At 35.2% G+C, this 19,156-nt stretch overlaps 1 protein-coding gene across 1 annotated transcript; it reads left to right on the forward strand.

The window, feature by feature from the left end:
• Positions 1–5,446: 5,446 nt before the first annotated feature.
• Positions 5,447–19,090, forward strand: si:ch211-152p11.4 (regulator of G-protein signaling 18). The gene is made up of 6 exons (XM_051663779.1): positions 5,447–5,652; positions 6,272–6,803; positions 9,372–9,433; positions 9,652–9,782; positions 16,128–16,294; positions 17,363–19,090. Exons 2-6 carry the CDS (start codon positions 6,327–6,329, stop codon positions 17,531–17,533), a joined length of 1,008 nt encoding a protein of 335 aa, XP_051519739.1. The 5' UTR covers positions 5,447–5,652; positions 6,272–6,326; the 3' UTR covers positions 17,534–19,090.
• The last annotated feature ends 66 nt before the right edge of the window (positions 19,091–19,156 follow it).

Consider the following 19,156-nt stretch of genomic DNA (forward strand, 5'->3'; position numbering starts at 1 on the left):
TTAGACTGTCAGTTCAGATATTTGTTTGTTATGGAGAATGCACAAAAGGCATGTCTGTCTCCAAACAAAGGCTATCTCACTGGATCGTTGATGCGATCACCCTAGCTTATGAATCACATGTTGTGAGATGCCCTATTGCCGTGAAAGCGCATTCAGCTAGAGGCACGGCCTCTTCATGGGCATGGACAAATGGTATATCCCTACAGGGTATATGCTTTGCAACAGGATGGTCTTCACAAAACACGTTCGCGAGGTTTTATAACCTAGACATGGTGTCCATAGCTTCACGTGTCTTCTCTGTCTAGAGAACTTACTATTCCACAGGCAGACTACCTGTTATATTTTAATACATTTGCCTGTGTAGGCCGCTACCCAGTTTACTCCCACTAGAATTCACAAGCACTTCCAATAAAAATTATAAAACCTCATTACCTACCTCTGGTATGAAGGGGTTAAATTATACTGTGTGTATTATATGACTCGCACACATCCTCAAGACAATGATTATCTTCCCATCTGGTTTCCACCATGTGGGGTTATTCATTTTCATACACACTAAAGAGTTATTATACTAAGTCACCGCCCGACAAGCCTGTGACCTTATTTACATATTCTTCTAAGTGTTTTATATACTGGTGCATCCGAGGGTGTTACGTTACGTAGAGTGGCGTGATGGGACTCCGGTTACTCTTGTAACCTCGTTTCCCTGAGATGAAGGAAACAAGACATTGCAAACTTGGCCACACTACTACTTCCGAGTTTCAAGGTATGAGTGATGCGTTCTTGTCCTCAGTCAGAAAATTCTGAAGAAAAGGTGTGTGAGCGCCTGCTTATATAGGGCAAATGCACGCCTAAAAGGGCGAGGCTCAAACACCAATCATAAGATTGGCATTATGATACAAAGGCTTCAACTAAGTCATGGAAAAGGAATTCCCCAAACCGTTCAGCAATGTCTCGTTCCCTTCATCTCAGGGAACCGAGGTTACTTGAGTAATCGGTGATGGTTATAATTTTATATTCATATTGGCAACTACCCTTTATTCATTACAGCAAAGAAACCAATCTCAATAATACCAACACAAAAATTACTTTTCAGTCGGTCTTTTAAAATTAACCGCTCTCCCCCAAGAAATGACACATTATTTTATTGATATTTTTTTTATTATTATTTTAAACATTTAAATAAAAAAAAAAACAACAACATAAAAACAGATAGTGTTGAACAATAAGTTTTCTACACACCACTGACTTGCAGTCAAAAGGTCCACTATGACACACTCTTGTTAAATACCACAAGACAAATGAGGACAAGAAAGTTATAAAATTATTATTGGCAGAAAATAATAATTGGAATATATCATGATTTGTTTTTTAAAGCAGGACAATGGCAACGACATAATCTTTTGTCTGTAGAAAATAAAGCATAGTGGGCAAGCCAGATAAAAAAATAATAATAATACTAATCTTTAATTAATTATACAAAAGCCAGATGATGACATTAGGTCTGAACAGCCTAATTATGAAGCTATTGAACTCTTAGGACTTTTTAATGCTCCTTAAAAGGACAATAAACCACCCAATGATACAGTGGGATAGGGCAGTGGTTCTCAACGTTTTCGACTCCTTGGCCCCCCACAGTCCAAGACCATATTTGAAGGCCCCTTCACCCGAAACTAGACGTGTCTGATTAAAATGATTAATCATGGATAATTTTTTTATTCTAGAAGTTTCAGAAAGAGTCTGTTTATATTTTGTGGGCATACATCTTAAAGTATTTTTAGCATTTTAATTAAGTTCTGATTATTTTAATTATTTTAATATTTTAATTTTAAGTAAACTTGAGGCCCCCTTGGAAGTGTGCTGATGCCCCCTAGTGGGTCTGGCCACCTGGTTGAGAACCACTGGGATTGGGTAAAGAACCTACATTTAAAAATGATTGTCTTTTTAAAATGGACTTCCCAATGTTGCTGTATTTTTCTGTGTGTGATTGGCTTCAGGGCAGGGCATAAAGGATAATGGAAAAGCCTGCAAGATGATGTGCACTGTGGTAGCACAGGGTTTTGATCCACTGATAAAACTGAATGGTGAATCTGTAAAAATGGATAGCAGAGACCAGTGAAACCTGTACAAATGTACAAAATCTCACCATTGTCTGGACTAATATATGAATAAATACTTATGACTTTTCATGTGTGGTGGTTAAGACTTGTTCTTAGAGTTGCATACTTTAAGTGTCATAAAAAAACACAAGTATGAAGATTTTTTAAAATGCTGTATTCTAAAAATGACAGTAGGTAATTTAATGTCAATGATATCGTGTTGACATTGTAAGCAAGCAGCACAGCATTTATTTCATTATAATATTAGTAAACTGGATAATAATTCAACAAGCTTGCAGTAAATACACACAGTTGGCAAGTTACCACCTTCACTGTCACTATTTTAATACAAGAGGGGTGGTAAACTACTGAATGGTTTCACTGTATTGACAACATAATATAAATACGACAGTACATTTCACACGTAATTTAACCATTTTGTTTTATGTGGTCCAGCTAGCCAGTTAGCAATGAGGTGATATAACACCATACCTACATTACCAGATGCTCTACAAGAAATACAAAGAAAGAGCCAACATTCAAAAACTAATAGACCATACAATTAACTTTTATTTCCTTGTATGTCACTGATTAAAATTCTAAACCATGTACAACTGTATATCGACAAAATCATACCTACAGCCATGCTTGCAATTGCAAATGGAGGTCAAATTTCTAATGCGTGATTGCCATTGACGTCACACAAAGCTGAGAGTGCAGCTGCCTGAGAGTGGAGGGCTGCAGCCAGACCCTATTGTGTGAACCTGCAGAAGTGTGTTCATCAAAAGAAAGGACTTCGAGATCCTTCATAAATATCTGCCACACTATGATTAGCTGTAGCTTTTATTGTGACAAACACATTTATTCCTCTTGACATTTCTGATAAATCCTTTTTGCACAGTAAAACTGAGTTCCATTTTCAAAATAACAGTTGTAATTGTGAACATTGGTATATCAAATTGTACAAACCATGCATTACATTATTGTTAATTTTAAAGCTCACAGATTTTTTTTTTTTTTTTTTCAGTTGTATTGAGAAAGTAAATGTACCACAAGCTACCGGTGTAAATGATTAACTGCTGGTTCAGGTCCACTGAAGATCAAGAATGATACACTGTCCTTTTATTTGTGAATTAAAGCAGTTCAGTGAAGCCTAGATCATTGATATGCTTCATTGAATGAGCTATGCTTGACTGAGCCCCCACATAAAACAAGAGATTTGATTCTCTGAACTTCACAAAGGGATCTAATCAATCATTTCAACCTGGTCTGGAGCAGTCAACTGCAGTCACAGTCAGGAACTGATGCAGTGTAGCTTCAGCAGAACATCTCATAAAGACTTTTATCCATTCTGAGTGAAAAACTTCAATTCAAAATTAAATTACTTTCCACCCACATAATCAATAGATTACTGTACAGTCTTGTGCCTTCTCAGTAAAGTTACTAGACTACAAAACACCTTAACTCTGAAAATGAGATCAGCATCTTGCTTTTATTTTGCCACCCTTAAAGGTTTTGAAACTCTTGTGTTTATGAAATACTGAATGCATCTGTTTCAGAGACAAGTTCAATGTTGCAGCAGTGGCATAGCATATGTATTTCACATTTTTGTGTCTATGCAGCTCTGTGAGCACTGAGTCACGCAACAGTTCTTGCAATGTTCTTCATAGACTTTGTGATCTGTTTCAAAGCCAAAATACAGTGCATTCTAAAAAACTTTACTGCTTGAAGCCATATGCTAGGGAAGGAGTGATACTGAGAACTGCTACTGTTGTTTTATCTGGTCCATGCAAAGACACCAATCCTTAAGCGAGTCAGGGGCCATGCAGAAACTCAACCAAACCTTTATATATATATATATATATATATATATATAGTACTGTGCAAAAGTTTTAGGCAATTGGATGTCTTAAAAAATAATGCCATAAATAGTTTTCATTTATCACTTAATGTCATACAAAGTCCAGTAAACATAAAGCTAAATCAATATTTGGTGTGACCACCTTTGCCTTTAAAACAGCACCAATTCTCCTAGGTACAGCTGGACACAGTTTTTCTTGGTTGTTGTCAGATAGGATGTTCAAGCTTCTTGGAGAATTCGCCACAGTTCTTCTATCTATTTAAGCTGTCTCAATTGCTTCTGTCTCTTTATGTAATCTCAGACTGACACAATGTTCAGTGGGGGGCTTTGTGGGGGCCATGACATCTGTTGCAGGGCTCCCTGTTCTTCTATTCTAATCTTTCTATTTGCAAAATTAATGTTTGGGAGTCTAACATTTATATTTCCTATTATAAATATAGAAAGAGAGAGAGAGAGAGAGAGAGAGAGAGAGAGAGAGAGAGAGAGTGAGAGATTATTATTATTATTATCATTATCATAATTTAATTATAAGTATTTTATAGTTCTCATTATTATCTCTTTTTCTTATCTTGATAGGCCTACGATCTTGATAATGGCGGTTAAAAACTTGAATAACAGCGTCATCTACTGAACATTCATCGAAGTGGAGCATTGTGTAAAGCCAACGTGGCAAAATAAAAGTCCCATTTAAAAACCCCAGAAGAAATCTCAGAAGAAAAAAAACCCCAGATGTTTTAAAATCAATTTGTTTACAATACAGTGAAAGACAAAATAATAATAATAATAATAATAATAATAATAATAATAATAATTTAAAATAGCACAAATTTGCAATAATGTTGCTAAATCTTTAATAAAAACTTTGCATTATCCTGGTCCTGTCAAGAAATAATTATATGCATGTCCTGTAGAGGACAGAGAATGTGGACGATCGTTATATCTAGATGTAGCATATTACTATTTAGGCCTCTGAAATTAATATAATAAGTTTACAAAAAAAATCTCACTTTCCGGGACAAACAACTGTCAACCACTCTTTTTTATCAAGTGATCCATGCGCCCTTGTGGGAAAATAAATAAATAAATAAATAAATAATACAATGATGACTATGGTTTATTACGAAATAGTACTTCTTATAATATATTTAATGAATAATAATAATATGATTCTTATTTAGTTGCTATTAATTACATTCTTTAGTTATTTACTTAAAACCATAATAAATAAATCTGCAATCTCCTTTAAACTTTGAATCTTTCTGTCATTTTGTCTCATTTCTTCTTATATGACAGTGGTGGCTCATCCAATTGCCGCAATAGTGTTGCACTAACTATAACTGTATCTGTAACTGAGTATCTGTGGGATTCTGCGGTAACTATAGTTGCCATAAACGCTTGCCGTGTCATTATGCCACTCGCATTTCCAAGTATGTAGGGAGGGCAAGTCCAGACTGAACTATGGGTGTGACAAAATGAAAAAAGGCGTCGCTTTTGTCATTCAAGAGTAAAAACGGAGGACAAGAAAGACGGCCACACGAAGACACCGTACAGTTGATTCACTTCGGGTTGAGTCGAATTGCTCCGAATATCTCCGAGTGTAAACTGACTGCACTTTACAGACCTGCAAGTGTTCGGGTTTAAGACCTGTTTAAGGACCTGTCATGAAGAGACATCCGAAGGAATTATAATAAGGTAAATGTATATGACATATGTGAACGATTTCAAGCGTCCAGATATCAGATTTGTTTGTTCACGGGTTTGTTTACACATGGCGCAAGCGACGCGACGCGACAAACGAGAACGCTCCCATTCTAATTACAAATCATATAGCGCGTAACAGCTTCGTTGATGAAGCGTTCCGGTTTTTTTATTGAAAAAGTTTTTTTTTTTTTTTTTTTACAATTTAGATTCGAGAAGTAATTTTTTTTTTTTTTTTTTTTTTTTTAATTCCTTTGTTACTGTAAACCAAAAAATCTTACTAAACAGAGTTGGTTACCTGTTGGTTACACTTCAGCTGATCTGCACAAGAGGTTGTGCGCAACAGCAAACATTATTCTGAAACTAAGCTTAGGAAAATAAAGCTTTGCGTTAAATAGTATATTTAAGTATTTATTTCTACATTAAGGCAGCTGTTATGATAATATATTATTATAGAATTGTACAGTTTGTACACTGTCATAATAATATATATTTATTTATGAGAACACATTGTATTCATCAGATAGATAGATAGATAAGCAGAAAAGATGATGTGTGCACAGATGGTAAAATTCTTGTCCTCTTGTCTTTCCCACTGTGCTTTTTTTTCCAGCCGTCAGGCATTGTCTCTATCTTTCTTTTCTTTCTTTCTCTTAAAATTCAGCATAATGCTGCGTAAGTTCAGTTCAGAGGGTGCATTGTTGGATCTGGACTTCTCGCCATGGAGCCAGGAGAACGGAGATGTGACCCCAGGCACCTCGGATGATGAGATGGATGGATCCCCAGCATCCTATCCTTGCACCCCAGATGCAAAGTCAGGGGGTGCAGGCCAAAGCGGGAAGTCACAACTTAACAGAGATCACAGCAGTAGTGTGGAAAATGTTGATGGCATGGAGAAGAACTCTGCTTTCTTGAAAGTTACGAATCTGAATGACAGCTTTAAAGCTTACAGTGAAAGTCAGCTTGCCCAGAATGCCACTGGCAGCTCTGAGAGTATGGGAAAGTGTGACAGCTCACCCCACTCCTCACCATCCACACTAAAATCTGGTCATTTTTCCATTTCTCCAAGACCTCATTCTCACCGGCTACAAGCTCGGGCCAAATTAACAGCTGCTAAATTGCACCTAAAAAGTTTGTTTGGACAGGTAAGTTTGTAAACTACTTTAGAGTTTATTAAATCCACAAAATTATCTTTAATATGTAATTAGGTCAGCTCACACATTAGGGTGAATCTTACTAAACCTATCAAGAACATGTTACGGTCATATTAAACTCCATGTGTAAAAAAATCTCATTGTCATTACTGCAATGTGAAAAAAAATCTCATTATCATAACTGTAATGCCAAATCATCTCATTTTCATTACTGTAATGCAAAAAGATTTCATTATCATTACTGTAATGTGAAATATTCTCTACCATTACTGTAATGCCAAAAAATCTCATTGTCATTAATGTAGTGGAAAAATCAAAATTTCTTTACTGTAATGTGAAAAAATCTCATTGTCATTACTGTAATGTGGAAAAATTAAATATTCTTTACTGTAATGCAAAAAATTCGAATTACTGTTACTGTAATGTGAAAAAAAATCTCATTGTCATTACTATAATGCCAAAGAATCTAATTTTCATTACTGTAATGTGAAAAAAAATTGAATTTTCATTACTGTAATGCAAAAAAATCTCATTGTCATTACTGTTATGCAAAAAGATCTCGTTATTAATACGGAAACATTTCATTTTCATTACTGTAATGCCAAAAAAAAAAAAAAAATTCATTGTCATTAATGTGACAAAATCTCATTTTCATTACTGTAATGCCAAAAAATCTAATTACTGTTATCCAAAAAGATCTCACTGTCATTACTGTAATGCAAATGAAATCTCATTCTCATTACTGTAATGCAAAAACATCTCATTGTCATTACTGTAATGTGGAAAAATCTAATTTTCTTGTCTGTAATGTGAAAAATTCTCATTACTATTCCTGTAATGCAAAAAAATCTCATTGTTATTACTGTTATGCAAAAAAAATATAATTTTCAGTACTGTAATGCAAAAAAATATATAATTTTATTACTGTTATGCGAAAAAATCTCATTTTCATTAATGAAAAAAATTATTTTCTTGTAATGCCAAAAATTCTTATTACTATTCCTGTAATGTGAAAAAATCTAATTATCGTTACTGTAATGCAAATAAAATCTCATTTTCATTACTGTAATGCACAACAATCTCATTGTCATAACTTTAATGTGAAACAAATCTCATTCTAGTTACTGAAATGTGACATATCTTATTCTCACTATATTACCACCATAATGCAAAAAAAAAGAAAGAAAAAAAATATATCTTTTTAAATTGTAAAGTATTGAAGGCAGTATTTTTTGCACTACGTTTAATTAATGGTGATTTAAATTATTCATTTATTTTTGCTGTAATTGTAAAAGTTACAGTATTGTACTAATTAAAATCTAATGAGAATTACTACCAAACTCAAGAAGTTTGGGGGAAATTGTGCTTAATTTTCGTAAAAATAATGTCACAATGCAAAAAAAAATATATATATATATATCTTAATGGTCCAAAATAGAATTTATTGTCCTTGCAAAATATAATTTATTTTAGTTTGATTTTTGAGGTGAAATTTGACTTGATATATTTTTGACAGGTTTCATTAGATTCACCCATTGAAAAACTAAAGTTGTTATTTTTATTAATTTTTTCTTAAAGGTGCACTCAGTCATTTTGGACATTCAGTGACACCTAGTGGTGTGAATGCAGCATCATTCAAAATCAATAGTTTTCAGTTACAGATGCCATTGTAGAAATTCACTATGCATGATCACCCATGATTAATTTAATCCAAGAGTGAAAGTGTCCAGTAACAAGACGGTTACTGAGATGAAGCGAGTCGTGTTCAGCTGGTCATGTGATTCAAAAATGGCAGCACCCATGAGGGCGCCCCTGCCCCATGTAGTATAAAACAGTTTTTATAAGGTTACTGATATGACTTGAGCCCTCATCTCATGTGAGATGTCATGATTTTATATATATATAATTTTATTTATTTATTTTTTTTTTTTTTTAATTGCAATTAATTTCTTTAGGAGTAAAACTTTTTTTTTTTTTTTTTTGAAAAAGTGCACCTTTAGAGCAATACAAACTTTCTTTCACACATTTACATGCATCTGGAATAGAGCTTAAGCTCCACAATTGTACTGCTCATTTAAACCCTAAATCAAGTGCACTGCAGTTTAAAGGCATGTTTGTTTTCATATTGCACAGGTGGTTCTGTTAGAATCAGTTCACTCTCTACCCCTTGAACTCTCACATCTGAGTTATAATGTTGCTGAGACTTTGCCCAAACCGTAAAAGGAGAACTCTGAAAGGGGAACTGAATGTTCTAATGCTTAAATGAGACTATTGTCTGAGACAAAATGTTTTCTTTTAATCTTTGATATTGTAGCAAGAAATCACTGCAAACCAAAAGATACTGTGAAACACCTAGAAAACTTTCATTCTCTGGGACATTTTGGCATCTGGAGAATCTGATATTGTCAGAATGCTTTCCTTGTCGTAATGACTTGATGACGTTTGTTTAAGTCATGGAACTTTTAGTGTAAACCACACTTCCTTAAAGTCTTGAATGAAGCAAGATTTCGTCATACAAGTGTTGCATGTTAGTGACCTTTTGTTTTTCTTTCACACAAGGGTTCACCACAGTCCTCGCATTCAAATCTAACCAGTGCAGAGCACAGAGAGACTGTAAGCAGGTAAAAATAAAACATCCCAGCAAGCAAGCAATCCATTTTCACAGTGATTTTCATGTGAATTCTCTCTCCGTTTTCGTTTTTGCCTTTGACCAATCCTCTACCCTCAACTTGCTCAGCAACCCCTCCCAAGCTCCTTATATTGGCCCACTGTTATTGATTCCACACATTTTTGCTGAATATCTTTGTCATGTATTCTTTCACCCTGTTGTTTCTCTCAGTGCTAAAGAGAGGCGTTCTCGAATGCCTGTCCTGAGGCAGTGGAGTCAGGTGGGCCATAGCAAAGCTCAACTCAGCAGGAAAGAGATGGAAAGATGGGCCAAGTCCCTCGATGCTTTGCTGGACAACAGAGGTGAGCGCTTTCCTCTGTTTAAACTGCTTGAGTCTCCAGCCAGCTGGTCAAAGGACATTTGCAAGACAGCGTAATGTCACATGGGCCATGCTAGAGAATAAGTTGTTTATGTAACTTTGACCTGGAATGTTGTTCTTGGCAACTGAGATATTTGTGAGTTGGGACTTGGTCTGGCTGGCCTTCTATGTTTTAAGTATTGTTGTTTAAATGAAAATGAAATGTGCATAGAGGATCACATCCTGTCCAATTGGACTACTACACCGTAAAGCTTTATAATATAGCCTTGGCCATAACAGCTTTGTGTGTGCACTGGGTTCAATGTTCTGTAATTTTGTGGTGAAATCCATCTTATTGAAACACCCTTCAAGCTGTTTCCTCTTAACAGTGAGGAACCACTTTCATGTATAGCTTCATGCACGAATTTCCGGACAATTCCCTAAGAACATTCAATAATTTCCTTGATTGATATGAAGATAAAACAAGATAACAGATTAATGTTTTTTTTTCCCTTGATGTTGAGACCTAGCATCAAACAGATTAAATCTACAAGAAAAACTTGAGTGGTCTTGCCTGCGCAAAACTTTTGGGCATTGCTAAGTAGTTGCTAAAGTGTTTGGGGTGTTTGCTAGGGTTTGCTTGTTGGTTGCAGGCGTGGTTTATGGGGTGGCTCCTTAGTCAAATCAGCAGACAATCAAAAAGTCTCTATGATATTCTGGTTCCTAGATATGGCTTGGGTCCATCTTAAAATGTATTTTTATGGGATTCTTTTCCACCTGTTTTATTGTCCACCAGGCAAAAACAATCATAAATATGATTGCTTAGAAAAAAATAGTATACCTCTCATCAACAGTTCAAATGAATTGAGGTATCATTCATGTCTGTAGCATAAATGGTGCTGGATGAGTTGTGTACCAAAGTTTGAGTTTAGGGGTTTGTTCAAATCCTTATAAGCGAACATTTCTTATACATTTATATATACGGTTGCAATCAAAATTATTCAGCTCCCCTGACCAGCAATACATTCTGGTGATGTGAATTAAAACACATCAACTAAAACCTCAGTAAACAGTCAAAGTAAGTTTTTAATACACATTTGAGTGATTTTGAGAACAAAGAGTTCAGTTTACCCAAATTTTAAAATAAAAAATAACTAATTCTCTCCACAAATGTCATGTCAAAAATATTCAACCCCCAAAGTCAATCATTTGTGGAGCATCCTTTATCCTTAATAACAGCAAATAAATGTTTCAGGTAAGTGTTCTCAGGCTTCAGACACCTCTCTATTAGAATTTTTACACATTTCTCATGAGCTTCCAGCTCATTGACATTATTTCGTTTCTGTGCTGCCACTGCTTCCTTGAAATCCCAACAAAGGTTTGCAATGGGATTTTAATGATGGACTGAAAGGGCCATTTAAAGACATTCCATGACCTATCCCTGAACCAGATTTTGGACAACTTGGATGTATCCTTGGTGTTATTGTCTTGCTGGAAAGTCCAGTGATCACCAAGTTTCAATTTACACACTTCACATTTTTCATGCCAAAATGGCCTGATACCTGAAACAATCCATGGTGTCAGTCACATAGTCAGGATAGCAGTTTCCTGCAGCCGCAAAACACCCCCATAACAGGACTGACCCACCTCCATGCTTGACTGTGGGGATGGTGTCGTTCTTGTCATCACCTTGTCATCTTACTCCAGATGTACTTGCTGACCCATTGGTCTAAAACTCATATTCAGTTTAGTGTCTAACGTCTATAAAACCTTGTTCCAGGACTCCACAGGTCTTTCCTAATTACTTCTTGAATATTCAAGTCAACATTTCCCATGGTGAAGGTTTGCTTTCTTCCACACCCCAACAAGGTTGCTGTTGTACCATATTTAAAAAATGTATGAATGGTGCTGCCAACTTTGTCTATTGGAAATTGAAGTGCCTTGGAAATGTACTTTTAGCCATGACCTTTCTTGTGTAATGAAATAATCTCCTCTATTAGCTTTTGAGACAGCTTATTTTTAATTGCATTTCTTGCATACAACACTAAACTTAAATTGTAAAACTTAAATAAGTGCCATTGCAGATTGATGACTTAATTTTGTTTTAAAACAATTACTTGTGTAGCCTTACATATTTAAGAAACAGCTACATGCAATAGGGGTTGAATAATTATGACATGGCTGTAAAAAAAAAAAAAATCCTGCTATTTAGAAATATTAGGTTACGTATTCACACTGTGGCTTTGAATGTGTCACTCAACTGATGTAGTTGAAAAATCCTGGGTCATCTGAAAAGCTTACCTTTGTAAATCCTTACTATCTTGGGGGGGTTGAATAATTTTGATTATTCGAACTGTATATCCATATATATATGAATTTTTTGGAATAAACTTAAAATATATTGTTTCTATACTTATAATCAACAACTTTAAATCAATATTTTTACATTTTTCAATCGTTTTAAATTCGATTACGTCATTCACAGTGCTTTGTGCAATTGTAGTTTATATCCTCATTAATTACACAGTCTTGTACCTTTTGTCTTTTTGTCCAATTTTCAAATACTGTTTTGCATCAAAGCAAAGTTTGTAATGTTGTGATTCACCTCAGAGCTGTGTGGTTTGGTTCATTGTTTAGAACTAAAGTACTTCCGGAACCAAGATTAGACCTTTTCCACCGACATGGTTTGGGTGTGGGATCCTGGGCCAGTGCAAATTCTCAATCTATTCCGCACATTTCCACTGCAGAAAAGGCCGTTCCGGGGCCAAAAACCTGGTTCCGAACCACCCCAAAAGCTTGCTGGTCTCCACGCAGGAACCGATTACGTCAGGGGATGGAGGGCAGGATAATGTTTCATCACCATGATAAAGTTTTCCCAAACAACAACAGTAGCTACCATCTGCAGCAAGGAGTACTTCTTTGCTCTGACAACAATAAAAACGCACAAAATTATCAGACATTAAAAGCGTTCAAGTAACACGATGAAACGAGTGCTCTACTTGTGATATGGTATTTACGAAGATCCAAGATAAACTAGAGAGATCGCAAAGGAAATACTCTACGAGAATGAAGAAACTGCACGAAATGATGCACGCCACCTTTAATCGGACAATTGACCAAATCATAAACAAATTGAAAAACACTAAAGGGAGTACAGGGACCATAAGAAGGACATAAGCAAAAGCGACAGTGGACAGAGCAACAATGTTTTGGACTCGGACACCGACCAGCCTGCTAACTAACCGGAGCATTGAATTCAGCAAGTAACGCTCGTGATAAACAGTGAATCGCTGTGTCCTCTGCAGCTTATCTCAGTAAATTGTTAAATTTGCCAACTTTGTTAGCTTTTCTTACACTGTTGTCATCTTATTTTGTGCATTGTTTTGTTCTGTAAGGGGATTTTTGACCAGCTACTCACCAAGTTTGGAAGATCGTGGCCATCTGTTTAGTAAAACGGTGGGATTCTCAATCACTAATTTTATATGCTATGGCAAAAATCAAAATACAACCATCTGCTACACCAGTGTTAATAATGATTCCACTGTAACAGTTTACAGAACTTGGCAAGTTAAGCCATAGTTCATACAGTATAATATAATTACATTACCTGTCGTCTTTAGCGTAGATCTTGTTGAGCAATGTAATAATGTTGGATTGCATTAATCCGTATGTTTAAATATGTCCTCAAAAACAAGAGTAAAAGCTGTATACATACACAATGTGACGCGCCATGTTTGTTTATGTTTGAGGTAGTCTTGTGAAACTACCACGTAGACAGTAACCCATTACGTCACTGTTCGGCTCTCAGGTCAGTGGAAAAATCCCAGTTTACAATAGGCTCCAGATTGCCCCGGCCGTGAACCAGCGGAGCACAGACTCGGAATGAGAACCATCGCAATTTCGGTGGAAAAGGGCTAGATGGCTGATGACTGTTGCGCTCCACTGTAATGCTGGCCTTAGTGAACTACACTAATAAATCATAGCAGACCTCAAATCCACAACATACTGACTGTACAAACTAGAGTTAAAATAACAGTAATACTATGTATGCAACTTTGAGTTTGTATTATTTTTTTTCATGAAGCGTGTGCTGTTACCTTGATGGTAGTGCACATTGCATACCGTTGGTTACACTTGTAGGACATCAGTAATTTTTGTATTAAAAGTGCTTAATAATTAGCACAATTGTCAAGTCTGTTACTGTGGAGAGTCCCATCAAGCACAGCTGATAGAAGAGCTCTGTTTTGGAAAAATGGAGATTGACAATCATGTGGCAGTCCCCATAAAATCTAATAATACACAAGTACTACAGTTGGCAGTTACAGCTGAGACTGTTTGGTCAAAATATAACATGTTAGGAATTTGGTCCACTCAATGTTACTGTTATTGTTATTTTGGTAACTAATACTCACCATAATGGACCCTATTCATGAATATGGTGCAAATTGTTGTCCCTTTACTTTTTTTTCCTCCCCTTTTTTCTCCCAATTTGGAATGCCCAATTCCCACTACTTAGTAAGTCCTTGTGGTGGTGAGGTTACTCGCCTCTATCCGGGTGGCGGAGGACAAATCTCAGTTGCCTCCGCTTCTGAGACGTCAATCCACGCATCTCATCACATGGCTCGTTGTGCATGACACCGCGGAGACTCACAGCACGTGGAGGCTCATGCTACTCGCTGAGCTACCCAGGCTCCTGTCCCTTTACTTTTTTAATTAAGCCACAATTCCATGTTCTTTGGAGTGAGAACTATTAAATATGTTAGATAAACTATATAGCGTACAAATCATGAAAAATAGCTATATCAATAGCAATAATATTCCATAAAATTGAAATAGCCAGGTAGTATCATTATAGCACGGTGGTAAGACAAGTAAATAATTTTACCTAAATTTAGCCCTGTTCCCAAAGGTCTTTTAAGAAAAATGATCAAAATTAATACATTTTCTTTCATTCATGGAAAATATAATTTTGGGTGATTCACAAATAAACTTTTCAAAAATTATACAATTGGGAAACCTTTTTTTAATTTATCTAGTTTAAAACATGTCAAGTTTGTTGAAATGTAATGTTTGTGCCCATGTTAGTTTAATAACATTTTGAAAAGTATTTTACAAATTTTACTTTAATCAAATGTAATAATAAGATGTAATGTGACTTCTTTTCTCTGCTGACATATGCAAGACCACTCAGCAGTTAAGCCAGTAGTCAAAAGTTTCCATTTTAAGTTATGAATATCAAGACATTTTCTTAGGGTTACTCCATTTGACTTCCATCAAAATGTGACATTTCATAAAAATGTCAAAATATCTGATATTTTTAAAAAGGTTTATAAACAGTCATGAGGGTCTATGGGGTCCTCTCTGTTTTATGTTTTGTCTTCTTTTCTTTCTTTTTTTATGTGACATGACAGCAGAATGGCTGCCTGTATGTGGGTAACACCACCTAAACTTGATCTGGTGGACAAATAATATTAATATATTAATAATAATAATAATAATAATAGAAGACAACATTGGTTTACTGCTTATATAATAATATCTTTTATAAGATATAACAATAAAATATTACTCCAAACTAGTTATGCCAACATTACTTTTTTCAAGAATTTCAGCTTGAGGCTTTTATTAATATTATTATTATTATAATTATTATTGTTGTTGTTGTTGTTGTCTCCAGGTGGTTACATCACTTAGACATTTTTTACTTTAAGCCCCAGAAAAAATATCATAATGACTTCAAACTCTGTAACTGAAAACATTTGTGTTATATTAGAGGTGTATTCAACTAATAGTTTAAAAAAAAAAAAAAAAAAAAAAGTTATTGCATTTTTAATGTATTTTTAAATAACATTTATCAATGAAAAAAACGTCACTTAAAAGTGCCAATACATTGGTAGGGTCCTGTCAGGGTGAATAATGCAGTCTTTTCTTAATTTGTGTATGTGGTGGGTAGTGCCTGGGTTAGTTAAAATGTGGGAACACCAGTATGTTGTAACTTCTGCGTAACTTCACAGCCCTGCCCCCCTCCTACTTCTTTTTCTCTCTTGAGATGTTGCAAGCCTCAGTTAAAGGCTTTTGAGAAAATCAGAGGGACGGAACGTTTGTTGTGTGTTAGATAAGCACCTCAGATATTTAAGTCCAAAGCATTTTTTTTTTTTTTTTTTTGTGGCAAGTGCAATGTGACGTGTGGGTGTATTGCAGAACGTGTGTGTGTGAACGTGTCATCTGAGCCTCCACCATCACCCCTCCCCTTCCAATTTGTACACAGAAATAGCTTTTTTCTTTGTAAAGTTCATTAAGGTTCTTTCTCTTCCACAATGTTAACCCCATGTCCTCACCTGTCCTGTAGTGGGAGTTACAGTCTTTGAAGCATTCCTGCGATCCGAGTTCAGCGAGGAAAACCTGCAGTTCTACACAGCCTGTGAGCAGTACAGACAATCGTCCAATAAATTCAGCCTGCAGAGGCGTGCAAAAGCAATAACTGAGATGTACATCCAGGCTGGTGCTCCCAGAGAGGTATATTTGTCTGTATTTGGCCCCTTCTTTATCTGTCTTTGTTTAAAGGAAAATTTCACCCATTTAATCACCTTAAATTCTTTCTTTCTTATGTGGAACACAAAAGGAGATGTTTGGAAGAATGTCCAAGCTGTTCTTTTACACACAATGCAAATAAATAGGGACTGGGGCTGTCGAGCTCCAAAAATTACAGTGGAGCTGAAGATTTTCAACTACTAACATTTCAGGAGTTGTATGGCTTCAGAAGATTTGGATTGTAGCACTCAAGTTGCATGGACTACTTCTATGGTGTCATTTTTGGAGCTTGACAGCCCCAGTCCCCAGTATGTTCTGCAGTATTTTTTTATTTTGTGTTCCACAGAGAGTAAAGAGAGTAAATAATTACAACGTTTTATAAAAGTGCCAAAAAAAAAAAAAATTCCAGGTTCTGGACTTTTTCTTGTTTATTAAAAAAAAAATATATATATATATATATATATATATATATATATATATATATATATATATATATATATATATATATTGTCGTCACAGGAAGGCACTAACGATGGAAGTGAATGGGGCCAGTCCATAAACATTTATTAACATCTAATAAATAAAACATGTATAAAAAAAAACAGGTTTCAAAAGTATAAATCTGAGATTTATCTGCGTTACAGTGTTTACCAGATTACAAGGTTTACCAGTGTTGCATCATCAATACAACAAACAGGAAAGGTTAGAAAGTGATTTTATCACACTAAAATGTTAACATACATATTGTTTATGTCTTGTGGCTAAACTTTTGAAACAGTGAGTATTTTAGAGTTTATGGACTGGCCCCATTCACTTCCATTGTAAGTGCCTCACTGGAACCACGATTTTTGCTGCTTTTTTTTTTATTATTTTTTTTTATAAACCAGGGACAAGTCAAAATAAAACAATTGAGGTAATCAACATTATGCCACAAATGCTGTCGATTGAGCTTAGTTGTAGTAAACCCAGAATATTCCTTCAATTGCTGTGCTAGGTGTGTAGTTATACAAGTTTGGAGTCATATTCACAAATCTCCCTCTCGCCCACTTTTAGGTAAATCTGGACAGTAAGACAAAAGAGCTGACCCTAGAGCTCCTAAAAGCCCCATCTCACACCTCTCTGTCCAACGCCCAAAAGCGCATCTATTGCCTCCTGGAAATGGACTGTTATCCCCGTTTTCTCCAGTCTGAGGTATATCTCACACTACTGAGGGATTCATACTAGGACAAGACCGGATGGAGTGTCAAATAAGAACAAGGTCATCCTAACAAAACTGAACTGGATGCCTGGATAGTTGGAGACAGAAAACTTTATATGAATGAAGTCACCTTAACTACTGAAGTACATTTTGGTTTAATATTCTATAGAAATAAATGAAGAAAAAGGGAACGGATTTTGGAGGGATGATGTGACTGTCTTGTACTTGTACACATAACGGTTTAAAGGGTCATGCAATAGGGAGGAAGGTGCTAACTGTTGTAAGTTACATTGTGTAGGTTCATTTTGAGGTTGTCTTAGTTTCAAGACAAAGGCCATCATGGACCGATAAGCAGGGACTAAATTTTATGTTGACAGACAACAAAGGGAAAAAAACATCGGGCAAGAATGAGCTGTTCACTGAAAGGGCCGAAACACTCTTTAGGGTTAAGCCAGTATCAAAAATGTTTACCTAACTTCCGTTTTGTATCCATAGAACAGATTAAAGGTAAAAATCTAACTGCTGCATTCAAGGAAAGTTACAAATATTTTAACATTAATTCTAAAAAAATCTCTTACCAAGATATAACCTATTCAAAATATACAGCCATGTTATTCATATCTTGATGGACAATGCACATTAGTTTAAGTGAATGATAAAACTTCCTCTTTGTTTTCACAGATGGACAGTTTATTGGTTTTGTCAGTGGGATTGAAACTTAAAAGATATTTTAACCGCTGTGCATTAGCTTTGTGATGTCACTTTAGTTTAGGATTACTGATTGCACACTTATTGTAACTGTATCATGGATTTAAAGCTTAACTAAGAGTGTTTATTGCAATGGAATGAAAATGATATGACCATGGACTCTGAAATCAAAATGGTCTCACTGAATTTGTGGCATATTTTTTGGTTGTACTAAAAATAGTTAAAAAATTCTCCACAAGTTCTATTAAAGTGACACTCCAGAAAATTGCTTTAGTAGATGGTGGAACATGTAACACATGTTGACAGGTTGTTGAAGGGTAGAAATACTGTTTTGAGCAAGCTCACTGGAATAGCTAGTTTCCTGCACTAATACCTTTTCAGATTGAAGAGAGATGTTGTGCTGTACATGTTGTACTCCCTTAGATGATTTTTTTAATGGATGTTGATGTCAGAGTGAATCTCACGAAACCTGTCAAGAACATCTCCGGATCATATTTCACCTCAAAATCAAAAGAAAATATTAGATATTTGGTATTATAAAAAAATTGGGGAAAAATGTGTTACTCTTATTACTGTAATGTGGAAAAACTATAACATTTGTATGTATTTATACATCATGGAAGTATTTTTTGTACTGCCTTTAAGGCTGATTTAAATAAAAATAAAAAAACAGTATAACATGTAATATCATTTTTTATTTTTTATTCTTGAATTTGAAAATCACCATTGAGAATGAGAATTATAAAAAATAAACATTGAAAATAAAACGTCTTGACTAAATATGCTGTGATAATTTGGGGGAGAAATGTGCTTAATTGTTTAAAAATAATGCAGAAAATGACCCTAAATGCAGACTTCAATTTCATTATCTAAAATACGATTTCTTATCTGTTTCTTTTGATTTTTTGGTGAAATCTGACCAAGATTTTGTGAGATCTGCC

The sequence above is a fragment of the Myxocyprinus asiaticus genome, chromosome 30 (assembly GCF_019703515.2).
Source record: "Myxocyprinus asiaticus isolate MX2 ecotype Aquarium Trade chromosome 30, UBuf_Myxa_2, whole genome shotgun sequence".
NCBI lineage: Eukaryota > Metazoa > Chordata > Actinopteri > Cypriniformes > Catostomidae > Myxocyprinus > Myxocyprinus asiaticus.